The 17044-nt window shown below is 38.4% G+C and overlaps 1 protein-coding gene and 1 long non-coding RNA gene across 2 annotated transcripts in view; one reads left to right on the top strand and one right to left on the bottom strand.

The window, feature by feature from the left end:
* ADCY1 (adenylate cyclase 1) overlaps window positions 1-17044 on the bottom strand; it is a 351817-nt gene that overhangs the window by 17542 nt on the left and 317231 nt on the right. Inside the window, exon 15 of the mRNA XM_036738252.1 lies at window positions 489-605. Coding sequence (XP_036594147.1) covers window positions 489-605 — 117 coding nt within the window. The remainder of the gene's footprint in view (window positions 1-488; window positions 606-17044) is intronic.
* The window catches only part of LOC118831095, a 58986-nt gene that overhangs the window by 6938 nt on the left and 35004 nt on the right, over window positions 1-17044 (top strand). The gene's annotated exons all lie outside the window — the stretch shown is intronic.

Raw genomic sequence — 17044 nt, 5'->3', positions numbered from 1 at the left:
TTCTGCTATGACTTGTGATATTATAGGTTCCATATTTCAGGATGTATATTTTTCAACTTTTAAGCCCAAAGCTCAAAAAAATAAGGTTTTCAATGTCTTTGGATTTTGCATTATGGTCATTTCTGGAAACACTTGCTCTATCTCAGTGCCCTCTAAATTGAATCCTCCTTTAAAGAAAAAAGTGCTAAACCAAAATAGCCAATAAGTGACCATATCTGAGAATGTACAAAATCCTTTGATCTAGAAGTCCAACCTCTTTGCCAGGAAAAAAAGAAACCTGTTTCATTCACTGTTCTCTGAACTTCGTGTTTTTTTTTTCAGTTTTTTTTCAGAGTTTGGCTTCCTTTAAGAAACCTTTTCAATTACATTGTTGTAGTCATGGTTTGATTTTAGCATCCCAAGCTGTAGGCCTAGAATGGTGCTATGTTGCCTAGATCATCTGTGTAATAGTTTTTTGATAGATACCCAACCAAGTTTTCATTTCTTACCATATTCCTGGGATTGGACATAAGAAAGTGTTGTGCAACATGGGCTGGCAAAAGGTTGAAGAGAATCCGCTTATTGTCCAGTTTCACTCTCTCCATGTCATCTCGCTCCTCTTCCGCCTGGGTTAGGGATAATAATGTAACATTTATCCTTCTTTTTTTTTGCATTCAATGAATTTTTTTTCAGGCTTAGTCTTTCTAAATATCGCATCACCACTCAGCAACTACTGGCAGAATGTGCCAATTAAAGCGAATTCTTGAGCAAATTTTCTGCTTGTTTATACTAAATAGTGGAAAAAGTGCTTGACCAAGAGTTTGAACACCTACCATCTTGGGCCAATCACTCTATGTGTTGGTCATTTCATCTGTAAAATGGAGATAACAATACTTCACAACTTCCTGCACATGGATGTTGTAAGCAAAGTGTTTTGTTTTTCCCCCTCCTTAAAGCTTTGGGTGCTATACAAAGGTGAGTTGATAACCATCAATTATTATTCTATAGGTATGTGTTGCTGATGTGGAAATGTGAAATTTCTAAAACACAGAAGTTATTTTAAAAGATGCTTCTGTTATCACATAAGCGTATCTCCTTATTTTTTAAATGTCAGCTTATAGATCATTAACTAGAGAGGCTAGAGACAGATAAAGCTAATGGAAAAGACAACATTTATCAATAATCACTGAAAAATAAGGATGAAGCAACTGTGAAAGGATAATGCCATATTTAGAAAAATGTAGTTGGGTTTCTGAATATTTACTTTATATAAACCTTTTCGGGGACACATTTATCACACAAAAAAGAATATATAAGTAAAATTTGTTACTTTATCAAGTAGTACAATGGAAAGCTAGTTGGATTCAGAGTCACTGGGCCTTCATTTAAATATCAGCTCTGGATGCAAGGTGGGGGGAGGAGCTAAGATGGCAGCTGGAAAGGAGGGACTTGCATGAGCTCCCACCCAGGTCCCTCCTGGCTCTGAACAAATTCTAGAACTGCAGAACCCATGAAATAGCAGAGGGAAGCAGGGCTCCAGCCCAGGACAGCTTGGATGGCCACAGGGTAAGGTCTATTGCACGGACCTGGGAGCAGGTCGGAGCAGAGCCCAGTCTGGGCCGCCCGGACCAACCAGACTGGGAGCCTGGTGGAACAGGCCCTAGCACCCTGAATCAGTGAACTGTGGCAGTTACCAGACTTCTCAACCCACAAACACCAAAGACAACAGAGAAGGATAGTGGGAAAAGCTGCTGGTACAGAGTGAAAGGAGTTCAGGTTAGGCCACCACCTGGGGGCAGCAAAGGTGGTGCAGCTACAGAACTACAGCTGCAGTTGCTTCCAGCCCCAGGCCCACCTGATGGGAGGAATTAAGTGTGGGATCTGAGCAGGAGTTCAGAGCCAGCTTAGATCTGGGTCAAGTCTGGGTTGGTGGTTCTTGGGGGAGGAGGAGAGCTGCTGTGACAGAGCTTGCTGTGTAGCTCTGAAAACAACAGCGCAGCCCCTCAAGCTTGGAACAAAGTACTCTATACTCCACAAGCAGTCATACTCCAATGAAAAACTCAAGGGTCAAGTAAGTTGGCTGGGAACATGGCCAGGCAGCGAAAACGCACCCAGATGCAGTCTCAGACTTTGGAATCTTTCTTTGGTGACAAAGTAGACCAAAACATACAGCAAGAAGAAGTCAACAAAGTCAAAGAGCCTACATCAAAAGCCTCCAAGAAAAACATGAACTGGTCTCAGGCCATGGAAGAGCTCAAAAGGGATTTGGAAAAGCAAGCTAGAGAAATAGAGGAAAAATTGGGAAGAGAAATGGGTGATGCGAGAAAACCATGAAAAACAAGTCAATGACTGGCTAAAGGAGACCCAGAAAAATGTGAAGAAAATAATACCTTAAAAAATAGACTAACTCAAATAGCAAAAGAGCTCCAAAAAGCCAATGAGGAGAAGAATGCCTTGAAAGGCAGAATTAGCCAAATGGAAAAGGAGGTCCAAAAGACCACTGAAGAAAATACTACCTTAAAAATTAGATTGGAGCAAGTGGAAGCTAGTGACTTTATGATATCAAGATATTATAAAACAGAACCAAAGGAATGAAAAAATGGAAGACAATGTGAAATATCTCATTGGAAAAACCACTGACCTGGAAAATAGATCCAGGAGAGATAATTTAAAAATTAGTGGACTACCTGAAAGCCATGATCAAAAAAAGAGTCTAGATATTATCTTTCAAGAAATTATTAAGGAGAACTTCCTTGATATTCTAGAGCCAGAGGGTAAAATAGAAATTGAAAGGATCCACCAATTGCCTCTTGAAAAAGATCCCAAAAAGAAAACTCCTAGGAATATTGTCGCCAAATTCCAGAGCTCCTAGATCAAGGAGAAAATACTGCAAGCAGTCAGAAAGAAACAATTTGAGTATTGTGGAAACACAATTAGGATAACACAAGATCTAGCAGCTTCTACATTAAGGGATCAAAGGGCTTGGAATATGATATTCCGGAGGTCAATAGAGCTAGGATTAAAACCAAGAATCACCTACCCAGCAAAATATGGATTTCCAATAAAAATAGAGGACTTTCAAGCTTTCTCAGTGAAAAGACCAGAGCTGAATAGAAAATTTGACTTTCAAACACAAGAATCAAGAGAAGCATGAAAAAGTAAACAAGAAAGAGAAATCATAAGGGACTTACTAAAGTTGAACTCTTTTGTTTACATTCCTACATGGAAAGATGATGTGTATAATACATGAGACCTCAGTATTAGGGTAGCTGAAGGGAATATACATATATAGAGAGACAGAGGGCACAGGATGAGTTGAATATGAAGGGATGATATCTAAAAAAATAAAATAAAATTAAGGGATGAGAGAGGAATATATTGAGAGAGGGAGAAAGGGAGAGATAGAATGGGGTAAATTTTCTCACATAAAAGTGGCAAGAAAAAGCAGTTCTGTAGGAAGGGAAGAGGGGGCAGGTGAGGGGGAATGAGTGAATCTTGCTCTATCGGATTGACCTGAGGAGGGAATAACATACACACTCAAATGGGTATCTTACCCCACAGGAAAGAAGGAGGAAGGAGATAAAAAAGGGGGCATGATAGAAGGGAGGCAGATAGGGGGAGGAGGTAATCAAAAACAAACACTTTTGAAAAGAGACAGAGTCAAGGGAGAAAATTGAATAAAGGGGGAATAGGATAGGAAGGAGCAAAATATAGTTAGTCTTTCATAACATGAGTATTGTGGAAGGGTTTTACATAATGATACACTTGTGGCCTATGTGGAATTGCTTGCCTTCTTAGGGAGGGTGGGTTGGGAGGGAAGAGGGGAGAGAATTTGGAACTCAACGTTTTAAAAATAGATGTTCAAAAACAAAAAAAAAGTTTTTGCATGCAACTAGGAAATAAGATACACAGGCAACAGGGCATAGAAATTTATCTTGCCCTACAAGAAAGTAAGGGAAAAGGGGATGGGGGGTGTGGAGGGTGACAGAAGGGAGGGCTGACTGGTGAACGGGGCAACCAGAATATATGCCAACTTGGTGTGGGGGGGGATGGTAGAAATGGGGAGACAATTTGTAATTCAAACTCTTGTGAAAATCAATGCTGAAAACTAAAAATATTAAGTAAATAAATAAATAATCACAAAAAGTGAAGAAATAAATATCAGGTCTCTCACTTCCTGCACATCTTTGGTCAAGTCACATAAACTCCTTGGGCCTAAATTTACTCTTCTATAAGATAGTAAAACTTATAACAACATGAATTTCTCACAAGACTTTTCAAAATGCCATGGCTTTGCAATTACTATATGCATTATTATTGTTTATTTTTATTATTATTATTTTCTAGTAGTAATATTAGTAACGGTGATTTTAAAAATATGTAAAACCTACAAATGCCAAAACCAATTGGAAAAAGTTCACCTTGTTAGACACATTAGCTGTTAGAACAAGCTGGCTTGGTTCAGACGGTATGCTGAGAAATGTGAAAACATGCAAATAAAAATTCCTAGAAGGCCTCCAGCAAACTGACTAGCTCCTTTGTCAATAATCTATGGGAGTTCATGAATAACAATCACACGTCATGACAAGTCAAGAATAGGTTGTGACTGGCACTGATGGAGAGCACAACCGTAGAAATGGGATCAGATATCCATTGACATATTGTAACTTATACCATGCAGGAATGATGTTTGGCACTTCCTCCATATATACACAGTCATTTCTGTATTCATATTAGGACTCCAATATGCTGATATTAAGAATCTTCATTTAATATACACAATGCTATACATATATATTAAATACTGTATGTGAAAGAAAATTAATTTACCAGTGAACTGAGAACCCCAAATTATAGGATATAGTCTAAATTAGCTTTCACTAAAATCTTGCTCCAATGCCTCACCTGTCACATCAGTGACACAGCACATATCTTAAACCCAACATGGCAAGGGATGCCTCACTTGTTATTGAGAATGGCTAGACAACGATAATGAAATGCGATCTCCTAATGGCAAGTCAGTGATATATGATTTATATATCTATCACCTAAGGACCAATTCAGCTAAATAAGGAGCAGTTCATTATCAGCTTGGCTATATAGGGTGATGTATGTTTTTTTTACCGACCACAACTCTTGAAGATTCTCTACCAAGCTACAGACAGATCAGGATCTGTATTAGTGGGGGAAGTAACCTGGAAAGTGTCCAGAGGAGGGGGACAAGGATTGTAAAGGGTCTCTAATCCATTTCATATTAGGACTGAATGAACTGGAGATGTTTAGCCAAATGAAGAGAAGGCTTAGTATGGAACATCATAACTGTCTTCAAGCATATGAGGGGGGATGTCAGGTGGAGAAAAGATTAGAGTTCTGTTTGGCCACAGTTTCAGAGACATATTAAAGCTTTATTATAAGGGGAAAACTCCTCTATCATGAATAACATTCAAAAGTACAGTGGCTGCTTTGACAGAAAATGAGTTAAGCCTCCCTGGATGTCTTGAAGCAAAGAACGGACGACTGCTTAGCAGATATAGAAGAGATTCTTTTCCCTTATGGGTTGGACTAGATGGCCACTGACATCCCTTTCAACTCTGAAATTTTGTGAGTCTGTGATTCTGAGCACCCACACCAATAAAACCATAGATCACTGAAACACCGAAGGGATTAAATAAAATGTGGTTGATTGTGTTCCCATTAGGATAACAGAATTTTTTTCATTGTCACAGGGAATGAGGCATGACCTTGTAGACATTAACTGGCCTTTCTCTAGCATTGACATAAAGTGCCTAAGCTTTCCTGATGTTAAAATAATGCAACATCTTGCTCTTGTAGAAATTATAGCTATCCTCAAAATTCAGAATGTAAACCTCAAATGAAATCGCTTTTTTCCAATCTGGAGTTTCATTGTAGTAGTTTTTAAAAATCAAAGCCTCAGGTTTCATTGAACATATTTGTTAAAAATCGGTGACATACAACATATCTCCAACCCAGTATGGCAAGGGATGCCTCACTCGTTAGTGAAAATGACTAGACTTCAAAGGATCTTAGTAAAACATCATTAAGCCAACAGAATGTTTCTCAGCTACTCGACTGTATACAACCAAAGCCAGTGCCATAAAACAGACTACTTTCAATGAAAACCATCATTCTAAATGAACTTATAACATTACCAATATCTTCACCTACACTTAAAAAAAAGAAAAAAACATGGCTTCAGGCAGTTCTATGCCAAATATAATGAAAGGCTTCAAATAAGGGAGACTGGAACATCTGGCAAAAAAATTGCCAGGAAGTCCTCTTCACTACTTAAAAACAATGGAATCAGACAACTTATTTAACTGTAGTATTGCTTCTTGGCAAAATTGTTAAAAAAGAAAGAAAATACATTGAGGGGAATTCTGCTTTCTTTAGAGAGGGTAACTATATATCTTATTGTCATTCTGTGGGGGAGGAAGGAAGGAATCTGCTACAATTTTGAAATGTGTCATTTGCATTGAAAGGGTTGTGTGCCTTTCAATATGCACTCAGTGATATGAGCCGGCTCCAATTCTATGTCTTCCTACATTTTCTCCCCATGGACTGTATGTGCCCAGGCGAAGGTTACCTTGGTGACATACAATGCATATATTTCTAAATATAACACTCTATTTCTAGTTTTAAAGACTATAGCTCGTTCTAGCTGTCATAATTTCCAATGCTTCAGTGTCACCTGATATTTTTCTGCTGAAATTACATGTCAGAATAGTTCATACGCTCAAAAAAGTATATAATTGGCTAGAGGGGCCCAATTATATAAGCAAGAAAGAGAAACAGTGACTCTTTCCTTTCCTTCCTCCCTTTCTCTGAGTCCTAAAATTATGCGGCCTCAGTTCCTTATGTATAAAATGAGGGTGTTGGACTAGATGACCCTGAAGGACCTTAAGTTCCCCTGTTGCTTTAAATCTACAAAGCTATCATCCAAAGATTTAACTGCTAAAGAAAAGAACACATAGATCTTATTTATGATATTTCTGTGAGAGGTGATTGCTACATGCCAGGAGCAATTCATAAAATTTTGGCTCCATATAGCAGAAAAATCTTTTTATTTTTCTTTCCTAGGAAGTAGCCAGTGTTTCAGAATCAAATATGCTATTTTTTACACAGAAGCTAATATTTTGGAAGTATGCAAGTTATTAAACATTCATATCCTTTGACTCAGAGATATCACTTTTAACACATAGCCCAATGATCAATGACAAAATGAAAAGTTCCATATAGACCAAAATATATGGACTACTTTTTTGTGGTGGCAAAAAACTGGAAATAAAATTGATGTCCATCCTGGGAATGGCTAAACAAATCATGGCACATGAAAATAATGGAATGGTATTGTGCTGTAAGAATGTGATGACTACAGAGAAGAACAAAAAAACATACATACACTGATGCAAAGAGAAGTAAGTAGAGCCATAAAGTGATATACCCAATGACTGCAATAATGTAAGTTGCAAAAATAACGAATGCAAAACAATTTTTAAAAATTAATGTTGCAAAATTATAAGGGCCACGTTTGGCCCCAAAAAAGAGAAATAGGAAGATATGAATTGCCCCTCTCTCCACCTCCTCCCCCTTTCCTTTGGTGGATGGAGAACATTGCTTATAAATGTCACAGGGTTTTTTTTAAAATTGATTAGTTTTCCTGATTTTCTTTTTGGTCTCATCTTCTTAAAAAAAAGCTATGAGTTGGTCTTTTGAGAGGGGGAGGGGAAAAGATATAGGAGGAAATAAGAGCTATGTAAAAACAAAAGATAACATTAAGACATCTTTTTAAAAAATAATGTTGCTGGTTATTCAAGGGGACAATCATAATATAGAAAAGCCAGCTGTGGTTTAGTGGAAAGTGCTAGACTTGGAGTTAGAAAATGAGATTTTCAGATCCAACTCTTGTCATTTTCTGCCAGTATTCTCATGGACAAATGACTTAGCATCTCTAAGCATCAGTGATTATTTTACATCATAAGGCTGATATCTCTGTTCAAAGGCTAAGTTGTATGCCAAGTGCTTCACAACTACAAAACCCTAAATAAATACCAATCATCAGCATCAGCATCATCACCATTACTGACATTTTAAACTGCTTAAACAGAACCTGGGCTGGGCTGTGTCTATCACTTACCATTCCTAGTTCCTAGGCTAATGTTCTTTACATGACACCATGCAAGAAGAACTGCAAATGTATTACATCTCTGATTCCACTTCCCACCCCCACAAAAGGTGAATGCTGCTTAAAAAAAAAGATTGCTATTAAAATTTACCAGCACCTAGCCACAGACAAGATGCCTCTTTTTCTGTCTTTCTTTTGTTCAGGGGAATGCATTTCTTTTTTTAAATTGTATTTCTTTTTAAAAAATTTATGAAAGAAAACAAGCATTTGCATAACATATTAGAATAATAAAAATATGATTGCACACAAAACTGCAAATTATTTTATGCCACTTGCTATTCCTTTTAAATATATAATAAATTTATCATGTTATTTTCTTCTCTCTCTTCCTGCCTTAGAGATAGCTACCATTAGACACAAATATATAATTATATGTAAAATCATTCTACACACATTTCTATTTATCAGTTCTTTCACTGGATACAAGGGCCTACATTTATTAGACAATCTGAGATTGGAAATCAACATGTGCCTTTAAAACAGTGTCAAATGATGAAATTCAGAATAAACTGTAACTCTGAATCATGCTCACGTTGTCCTCGAGTATTTAAAGTTATGTCACTGGGAAAATGGATTGGACGTGTTTTGCTTGATCCTTGAAGACAGATCTAAAAGCAACAGGTGCAAGCTGCTAAGAGGCAAATTCAAGTTTGATGTCAAGAAAAGATGCTTAATTATTGGAGCTCTCCAAAAGGGGACTGTGCTGCCTCAGAAGGAAGTGGGAGTTCCCTCACTGAGAGTCTTCAAGCAAAAGATGGATCACCACTCGTCAGGTGTGTTGGAAAATGGATTTTGTGTGGGTTTGGGTTGGACTAAGTGGACGCTGAAGGTCCTTCCGACTCAAATATTGCATGAATTGGTGACTATTCCATGACTGTGTTACATATGGTCACCTTATGTGCCCTGATTCAAAGCTCTAGCTTGCCTGCTGTAGCACCTCTGAACCTTTGAGAAATCTGGAAACCATGTGACAAATTAGATATCACATGGCTCACCATTCTTTGTGAACTAACCATGTTTTTGAAGGATGTCATTTCTTAAGGAAGTACTGTGATGCTTTCAAAAATCCAGCTGGGTGGCACAGTAGATATTTCTTCTATCTACTATTTACCTGGGAGAAGGGAAATAGGACATCTCAATAGATGTCTGTAGAATTCTGCTTGTTATTTATTAGAGAGCCCTCAATAACCATGAAGACTATACAGTGATTCCACAAGAGTGAAACTCAATATTTATCCACTGACATTAAACATCCAAATATATGTGGCAGGTTTGACAGAGAAATACAAAGGAACTCTTGGAACTAAAGGTGAGAAGTGGTGTGGAGTACTCTCGTGATTGACATGAGTAAGCACTAGTGCTTGTTACTTGAGCTTCACAGATGTTAAATGATCATAAACTGCAAAGAAGATCCAAATAGCCCATTGAGAGTAAGAGTAAGAGAGAGAGCTATAAGAATAGGAAGAAACTAGAACAAAATGAGAAAAGAGAAGGAACTCCATAAAGATGGGCAATGAATATATCAGAAGTCATTTCATTTATTCATTCATCAATGCATTTGTTCATTCAGCGAACCATTTATTAAGCATCTACTATATGTATACACAGTGCTACTCTAGATACTGGGGGAATCATTAAGATCTAGTCACTGGCCTTATGGCCTAATAGTAGAGACATAATACAAACACAAATATGTAATATTCTACAAAATACTCTTGAATCCGTATCCCTGTTGTAGCAGATGGAAGTCTGGACTTGGAGCCAAGAAGAACTTAGTTTGAATCTTGCTTCTGATATTGACTAGCTGTGTCACCATAGGCAAAGTCACTTAAGTTCTCTGGGTCTCCATTTTTCCATCTCTAAAATGGGTAGAATAGCTATAGTATTTACTTCACAGGGTTGAACTGAGATTTTGATCTATATCAAGTGCTTTATAGATTGTAAAGTGTGAAATGAATGCTGTTATCATCATCATCATCATCATCACACCAAACAGATTATCTTCCTAATTACTACTAAGGATTTATAGGAAGGAAGAATGGACGTCATCTAGCTCAATCCCCTCATTTTACAGATGAAGAAACAGGTTCGCTGAGATAAAATAACTTGCTAAAGATCACGATAATAGTTAAGCTACAGGGGTCAGGATGTAAATCTGTGTTTCTAGAACACTGAAGTCCTCTTGTTGCTATGGTGTACACTATGGCACCGTTAAATTTTAGAATAAAATGAAATCTAGGTTATAATTTTTGTGTTTTTTTTCTTGAATACGCAACTAGTTAGTCAACTTGATGCTGGTCTATTCCACTTAGCAATTTTGCCTATGAAGGGGTGATTCTATGAAACCTCCAAGATCTATGTGAAAAGGAGCCTAAAGTATAATAAAATTGCACCTTTACCAGTAAGTTTTCAACCACAAGAGGGCAGGGGAACCACAAATAAGATCTGGAGCTATGTGAATATAAGACACTATGTGAATATAAGATACTATGTGAATACAAACAACAATTGAAATAAGCCCTTTTCCCGACATTTGGCTCAGAAAATGGTATTGGCAATTGACTGTATTTTCCAAAGGGGATTTCCAAAGAAACCGTGCAATAAGATACTTTTATCTTTTTTTTCTCCCTCTTCAAGAAAGAGCATGATTTAAGAGAAGAGATTTGTCAGAGAAATGAACTCGCTAGCAAAGCCTTTGAGTTAAACTGAAGAGGCTTAAAGTACTGCCCTGAGTAACTCAGTCCAGGAGTGCTTACAGATAAAATTTCCAAATTTTCAGTCATATAAAAGATTTTAAAATTTATTTGTTTTCCCCCCTCATACACCAATGAATTTACAATTTTATTGATGTAGGCATGCTCTCTAATGGTGGATGCTGAAACATATCAATGTCTGCCCTCTTGTCTACTGAGCTCCCTGAAATTTACCAAAGGGCAGTTTCTCAGCATTCATTGAGCCCTCGTGGCTTTTTTCTTGACATCATGAGGATGCCAACGAAGCATGCTCTTATACTGAGCCTATCTTCTTTTCTATTCTTCTGTTTCTCTGGTAACCTTATGTCCATCCCTTCTCTATAGTAATTTCCTATTTTGCAGTGTGTTACAGCCTGCTCAAACCTACCCCGTAGTATCCACTGCCCTTCAATTGACATTAATGTCATACTACATTTCAGTTTTATACTATACATTTTTAAATCTGAGAATTGGACATCCTGCAGAGATACCAATTTATAACATGTTTAACATAAAATAGCATATAAAAAATTGTGTGAATGCATTTTTTCCCAGAGAGCCTGGTTGTTAAGCATAACATCCCTGATCCTCATGTTCCCATTATTCCCAAGAAGAAAACTCATAGCCACAGAATGTTGGTGATGGGGTGGGACCTTAGAGATCACCTAGTGACCAAACTCTTCATTTTACACATGGTAGAATGAAGGCCCTTACACTGTGAGCGATACTGAGGATTAATGTTAAAGCCAGGACTAGAATCCACATCTCTTGACTCCCCTTTTGATGTTTTCCTCTACTGTACCATGCTGACACTTTCTTCCTACATGACGTGAATTAAAAGCAATTAGGTTAGTCTTTACGATGTGTTTTCTCCTTGCACTCCCCTACCCCCAGAACACTTATGATATTGGTTAGAAATCCTTTCTGTGAGGATGAGTTCTTTTTGAAAGCTTTTTAATTTTTAGGAGGCTCCTGTTAAGAGACAATCCTCTTTAGGAATGTAATACCTCACGTTGATAAATCCAGCTAATAAATGTGGGATAGAAACAATACCTGAAAGGTGAGGGAACCAAAGACAAACTGCCTGTTTCACAATTTTACCTAGGGACTTGGTTCTCTTCATGAAAATATAAATGGTATTCTAAACACTAGGACATCCTAGCGAAAGAAATGAAGGAATAGGCTTCATGCTTATTGAATCTGCTGGGGGCATGAGGTTGGGAGGTGTAACCTAACATAGCAGAAAGTGGAATCAGGCTCCAATATCTGTCACTGGGCTAGGCCAGGAATTCTGAACTTTTTTGTGTGTTTTGCCAATCTGGCAAAGCCTATGGACCCCTTCTAAGAAATATTTTTTTAAATATACAGGATTACAAAGGGAAACAATCATATTGAAGTATATGAATCAAAATATTAAAGAGACAAGTTCACAGACCTCCAGCAGAATTCCAAGGCTAGACTAATGACTGAAATTGAAGATGAAATTTTACTCATATAAATGTAAAGTCCTACATGAGTCCAAAAGATCAATGGCTTAATTACAGAATAGAGACTATAGAGCTAGACAAGAATTAGTATGAAAAAAGATTTAGAGTTTTTAATGGAGTAAAAACTCAGGCTAAGTCTAAAGCATGACAGATTCAAAAAAGTGAATGGAATCTTAGGCTTCTTTAAAAGAAATACAGAATCCAAAGCAAAAGAAGTGATAGTTCTGCTGCAGTTTATCCTAGTAAGAAAGGAGAGGGATCATAGATGATAAGAAGGCATGGAGGGCTCATGATAATAATAATAATGGCTGTTAGTATTATAATAGCAAGTATTGATACAGTGCTTTAGGATTTGCAAAGCATTTTGCATATGTTAAATCACTTGGAATCCATCCTTGCCAAGTCACAGGGAGACAAAAACAGAAGAGATCAAATGACAGAAGTTAGAAAATTGAAAGCATCAAAGATTCATTATGGTAGAGGAGGATGCAGCAGGCAATCTGTACCATATTTTCCCCTTCTGAAGTGGTTTGTGGACTGATCTACAAGGACCTCAATCTGGATTGCCACTCAGCCAAAGTGACATCAGTGAAACACGCATTTAGGGTTCCTGTTCCTGTCTGAACTTTTCCCTCACCAACACCTAGGGCTCTCATGCTAGCTCCAAGACCCCTTCCAGATATTCAAGTAAATAGAGACTCAACAAGCATTTATTTTGCACCTATGTGCCAGCTGCTAGCAGGACTTGGCATTAACCAGGACTTGGCCATGAAAAACTCATGCACCCCATTCTTCCTTCTATTGAAATAAGATTTTTCAGTGTAGTATAGTTGTGGGATTTTTTGGGGGGAGGTAGAATAATAACTTTATTTTAATATGGTTAATTACAGACAGTGAAATAACTTGGATTAGGAAAGGAGAGAAAGGGATGGCTCTGGGTGGGTCTGCCCTCAGTCTCTCCCTGGGGAATCTGGGAGGTGTAGATTGATCAGCGTAGACTGAGCAGAGTGGATCCCTAACACCCAGCCCTGTATGGAGCCTACTGTATCTGCGTGGTGGGGAAGAGACAGAACCATGCCAACAAAAAGGCTATAACAACTCTGCTGGCCTTGATCTTCTTCCCCCCCCCCCTAGCTTTCACTGATTCTTCCTGGAACACTTTGGGATAGTGAGCCACTAAAAGCCTCAGCACACAAATGCCATCATTCTAGGGGTATGGATACCATGAATCAAAATATGGGAATAAACAGAAAGTTTTCATAGTAAAGGCTGGTGGAACAGTGCTGCTCCCCAGCTTTGGGGCCAGGATGACCTCTATGCCCTGGAACAGGAGCTAGGAACTGCCTTGATGGGAAAGCTCTTGGCGGGGGGTGTTTAACCTCCATACCCCTGCCTCCCCCCTCACATCATTCCCAAATACATGAACGTCTTGGAATAGCTTGCAGAGGTGTGCTAGAAAGAGCCCCTATCAGCTCTCTGGAGATCCATTTTCAGCAACAACATTTACAATTCAGAAATCTGCAAATGCTATAAATCAGTGATTGATTTATTCTTTTCTTGATTGTCTAGACTTAAGAGAGTAAAGGAGAAAATGTTAACCGTACAAATTAAACTTAAAAGTGGGTCAAGAATACATTTAGAGTGCTGAGTCTGGAATCAGAAAGATCTGAATTTAAATTCAGCCTCAGATATTTACTAGCTGTGTGACCCTGGGCAAGTCACTTAACTGCTATTTGCCTCAGGTTTCTCAACCATAAGATGGCAATGATAATACTACCTACCTGCTAGGGTTATGAGGATCAAATGAGGTATCGTAAAGCACTTAGCACAGTGCCCGGCACATTGCAAGTGCTAACATTTATATATGTTAGCTATTGTTAGCTATTATCATCATCATTTGTTTTTAGGACTGGTTGCTAAGCATTTAACAACACGCCCTTGTGCATTGGTCACAGATTTGACACTAGGATGAGGCATTTCTGTGAACCTGGTAAACTGAGGCTGCCGGTCTGAGTTGAGAGGCCGATTTGAGGCTTTATTGCCTAGCTGGTCACAATGGCTGGACATATAGTAAGGGAACCTGGGTCCAAACCCCAACTCTGAAACTCACTAGCTAGACAACCACGGAAATGTGACCGCCTTTCTGGTCCCCAGTTCCTTTACTGTATACCTCAATGAGGAAAGATAAAGCATTTTATAAGTCTTAAAGAGCTCTGCAGATGGGAATTACTATATGGCCTCTATCATTTGTTTTATGCCGCAGCTTCTGAGGTCCACCTTTGAGGATGATGCATCATACATAAAGGAACCCCTACTGATGAACTGTAATTGGCTGGTAATCAGTCACTCAGTCATGACCCCTCCAGTCCTGATAGGATCTCTCCCTCTACCCACCTCCAACTTGTGCTTATGGGGAAAGGGACATCTCCATGAAGACACCACTACAGTGACTTCACCAAGTTCAGTCAAGTTGATGAAAAGGGAAGGGATGAAAGGCCACTGAACTTCCTGTTATCCAGGGGTCAGCTCTTTTGACTCCAAGTTCAGTGTTCTTTCTGCTTCACCCATCTACTTCAAGACATACCCCATTAAGAAGGCTTCAAGATGAGGTTTTTACAATGGCATTTTTTCCCTAAAGAAGGCTACAAAGCTTTGGTTTACTGACCTTCAGGCCCCAGCATAGGTTCATCTACTCAAACTGACCTTGTTGTTAGGGCAGTGTTTTTCAATTAGCTGGTTACAGCTTATTTATTTACTTTTCAAATATACTGATAATTGCTCTATTTTGTTCCTGACATATGGTTTCAGTTTTCCTCATGGAAGAAGTAGAGTTTTTAATTCAGAAATTTTTTAGTGTTTCCAATTACTTGGAAATTTTTTTCTTGACTTTTGATTCAGTATAAAGGTAGAGGAAAATTCAAAATGAATTACTTGGTTTCTCCCCAAATAGAAACTTTAGGATTACATTATCCTGGAAAGTTCTTTTGTTTTGTTTTGTTTTTTTCTATTAAGTACTTATATCTTCCTGGCCAAGAAATCAAAGAACCTAAGCAAACACTTTCAATATTTATTTTATCTCCAGGTTCATTGTACTCAAGTTTAAACAGTCCCCTAGGAGTTCTGTTATTTGCTTCAATGATGTCACAACAGTGGCTGGATTAACCGAGATAACAGAACTGAGAGTTAATGACCCCTTGTGTAAATAAGATCAAAATATAGTGAAGCTCTCAATCAATTTGGGTTTCTCTCTTTTTCTCTTTTTAGTTTTTCAGTCCATCATACTAAGTCCAAAGATACTGTAATACACATTAATAGGAGAGATAAGTGGATTTCAATGTGAGGATAAAGTCAGCTTTTGAAAAGAGTCTATGGGGGCAGCTAGATGGTGCGGTGGATGGAGCACTGGTGTTGGAGTCAAGAGAACCTGTGTTCAAATTCAGCCTTAAATACTTACTATGTTACCCTGGGCAAGTCACTTAACCTTGATTGCCTCCAAAAAAAAAAGTTTACTGTCTACAGAGAAATGAGCAATGAGGGAATGAGAATCAAAAGACCTGGGATGCAGTACTAGCTGTGTGAAGGGTCAAGTTACCTCTCTGAATCTTAGAGAGCAGTGCCGCCTAAAGGATAGAGAACTAGACTGGGAGACAGGGAGACCTGAATTCAAGTTCCACTTTTTGACACAAAAAGGCCATGTGACCTTAACTATTCTAAGTTGCTGAGAAGATTCCAGCCCTCATTGGTAGGAGGAATTTCCACAGTTGGATCTTTCCTATACAAAAGAAATCACAGGTCCAGTACTGTCCCTATCCCTATCCCTATCCCTATAATGCTTGAACTAATGACTTCACAGCGTTGTTGTGGGGATCAAATGAAATATAGTACAGATTTTCCATCACCAGCTTTGCTCAGCTTCCACTCCACGGAAAACATCATGCCTCTCCAAGAATAAACTTGTCGCCTGAAATCTCATTGTCATGCAGATTGACTCAGTTTTTGATACTCAACACCTTCTGAGCTTTCTCAGTTGCCTCTCTGATTAGAGGGCTGGAGAGTGGAGCAATAAACTCCTCCCAATGCCTTCCATTACAGAAAACTCAAAACTTTGCTGGTAACTCTCCTTTTGTCATTAGTGGCTCTGCTTGGTTTTCATGACACAGAGCATCATGCCCCCACCAAAGGTACCCCCAGGGGACCCCGCTTTCTCTCCCTACACTCCACTTTTCTGCTTCCTATGTTATCTTTCACAATTAGATTGTAAACTCCTTGAGGGCAGGGACTCTCTTTTTCTAACTTGTATTCCCAGCATTAAGCACAGTGTCTGGTCCATAGTAGTCTTTTTCATAAATGTTAATGAATTGACTATAGTACAGAAAGCTCTTTGTAAACTCTGAAGCGCTATGGAGAGCTATTATTGGCTGATCTCACTAGTGTAAAACCATCCTGTGCAACTTTATGGAGTGAAGAATTCCCTGAGTGAAGAATCTGATGAAAATCTGGCATACTGAAAACTTTTAGAAGTACAGAAAAGTAGGGGTAATTTTGTAAGACAGTGTCACTACCTATGACACCTGGGATGGCCAAATGGGATGGCCAAAAAAGGGAATATCCCAAAGTAAGAAGTGTGAAAACTATTTTTTTTA

The sequence above is a fragment of the Trichosurus vulpecula genome, chromosome 9, assembly GCF_011100635.1.
Source record: "Trichosurus vulpecula isolate mTriVul1 chromosome 9, mTriVul1.pri, whole genome shotgun sequence".
Classification (NCBI taxonomy): Eukaryota; Metazoa; Chordata; class Mammalia; order Diprotodontia; family Phalangeridae; genus Trichosurus; species Trichosurus vulpecula.
Note: the sequence above shows the minus strand (reverse complement) of the source record. Positions and strands in the feature narration are given on the sequence as shown.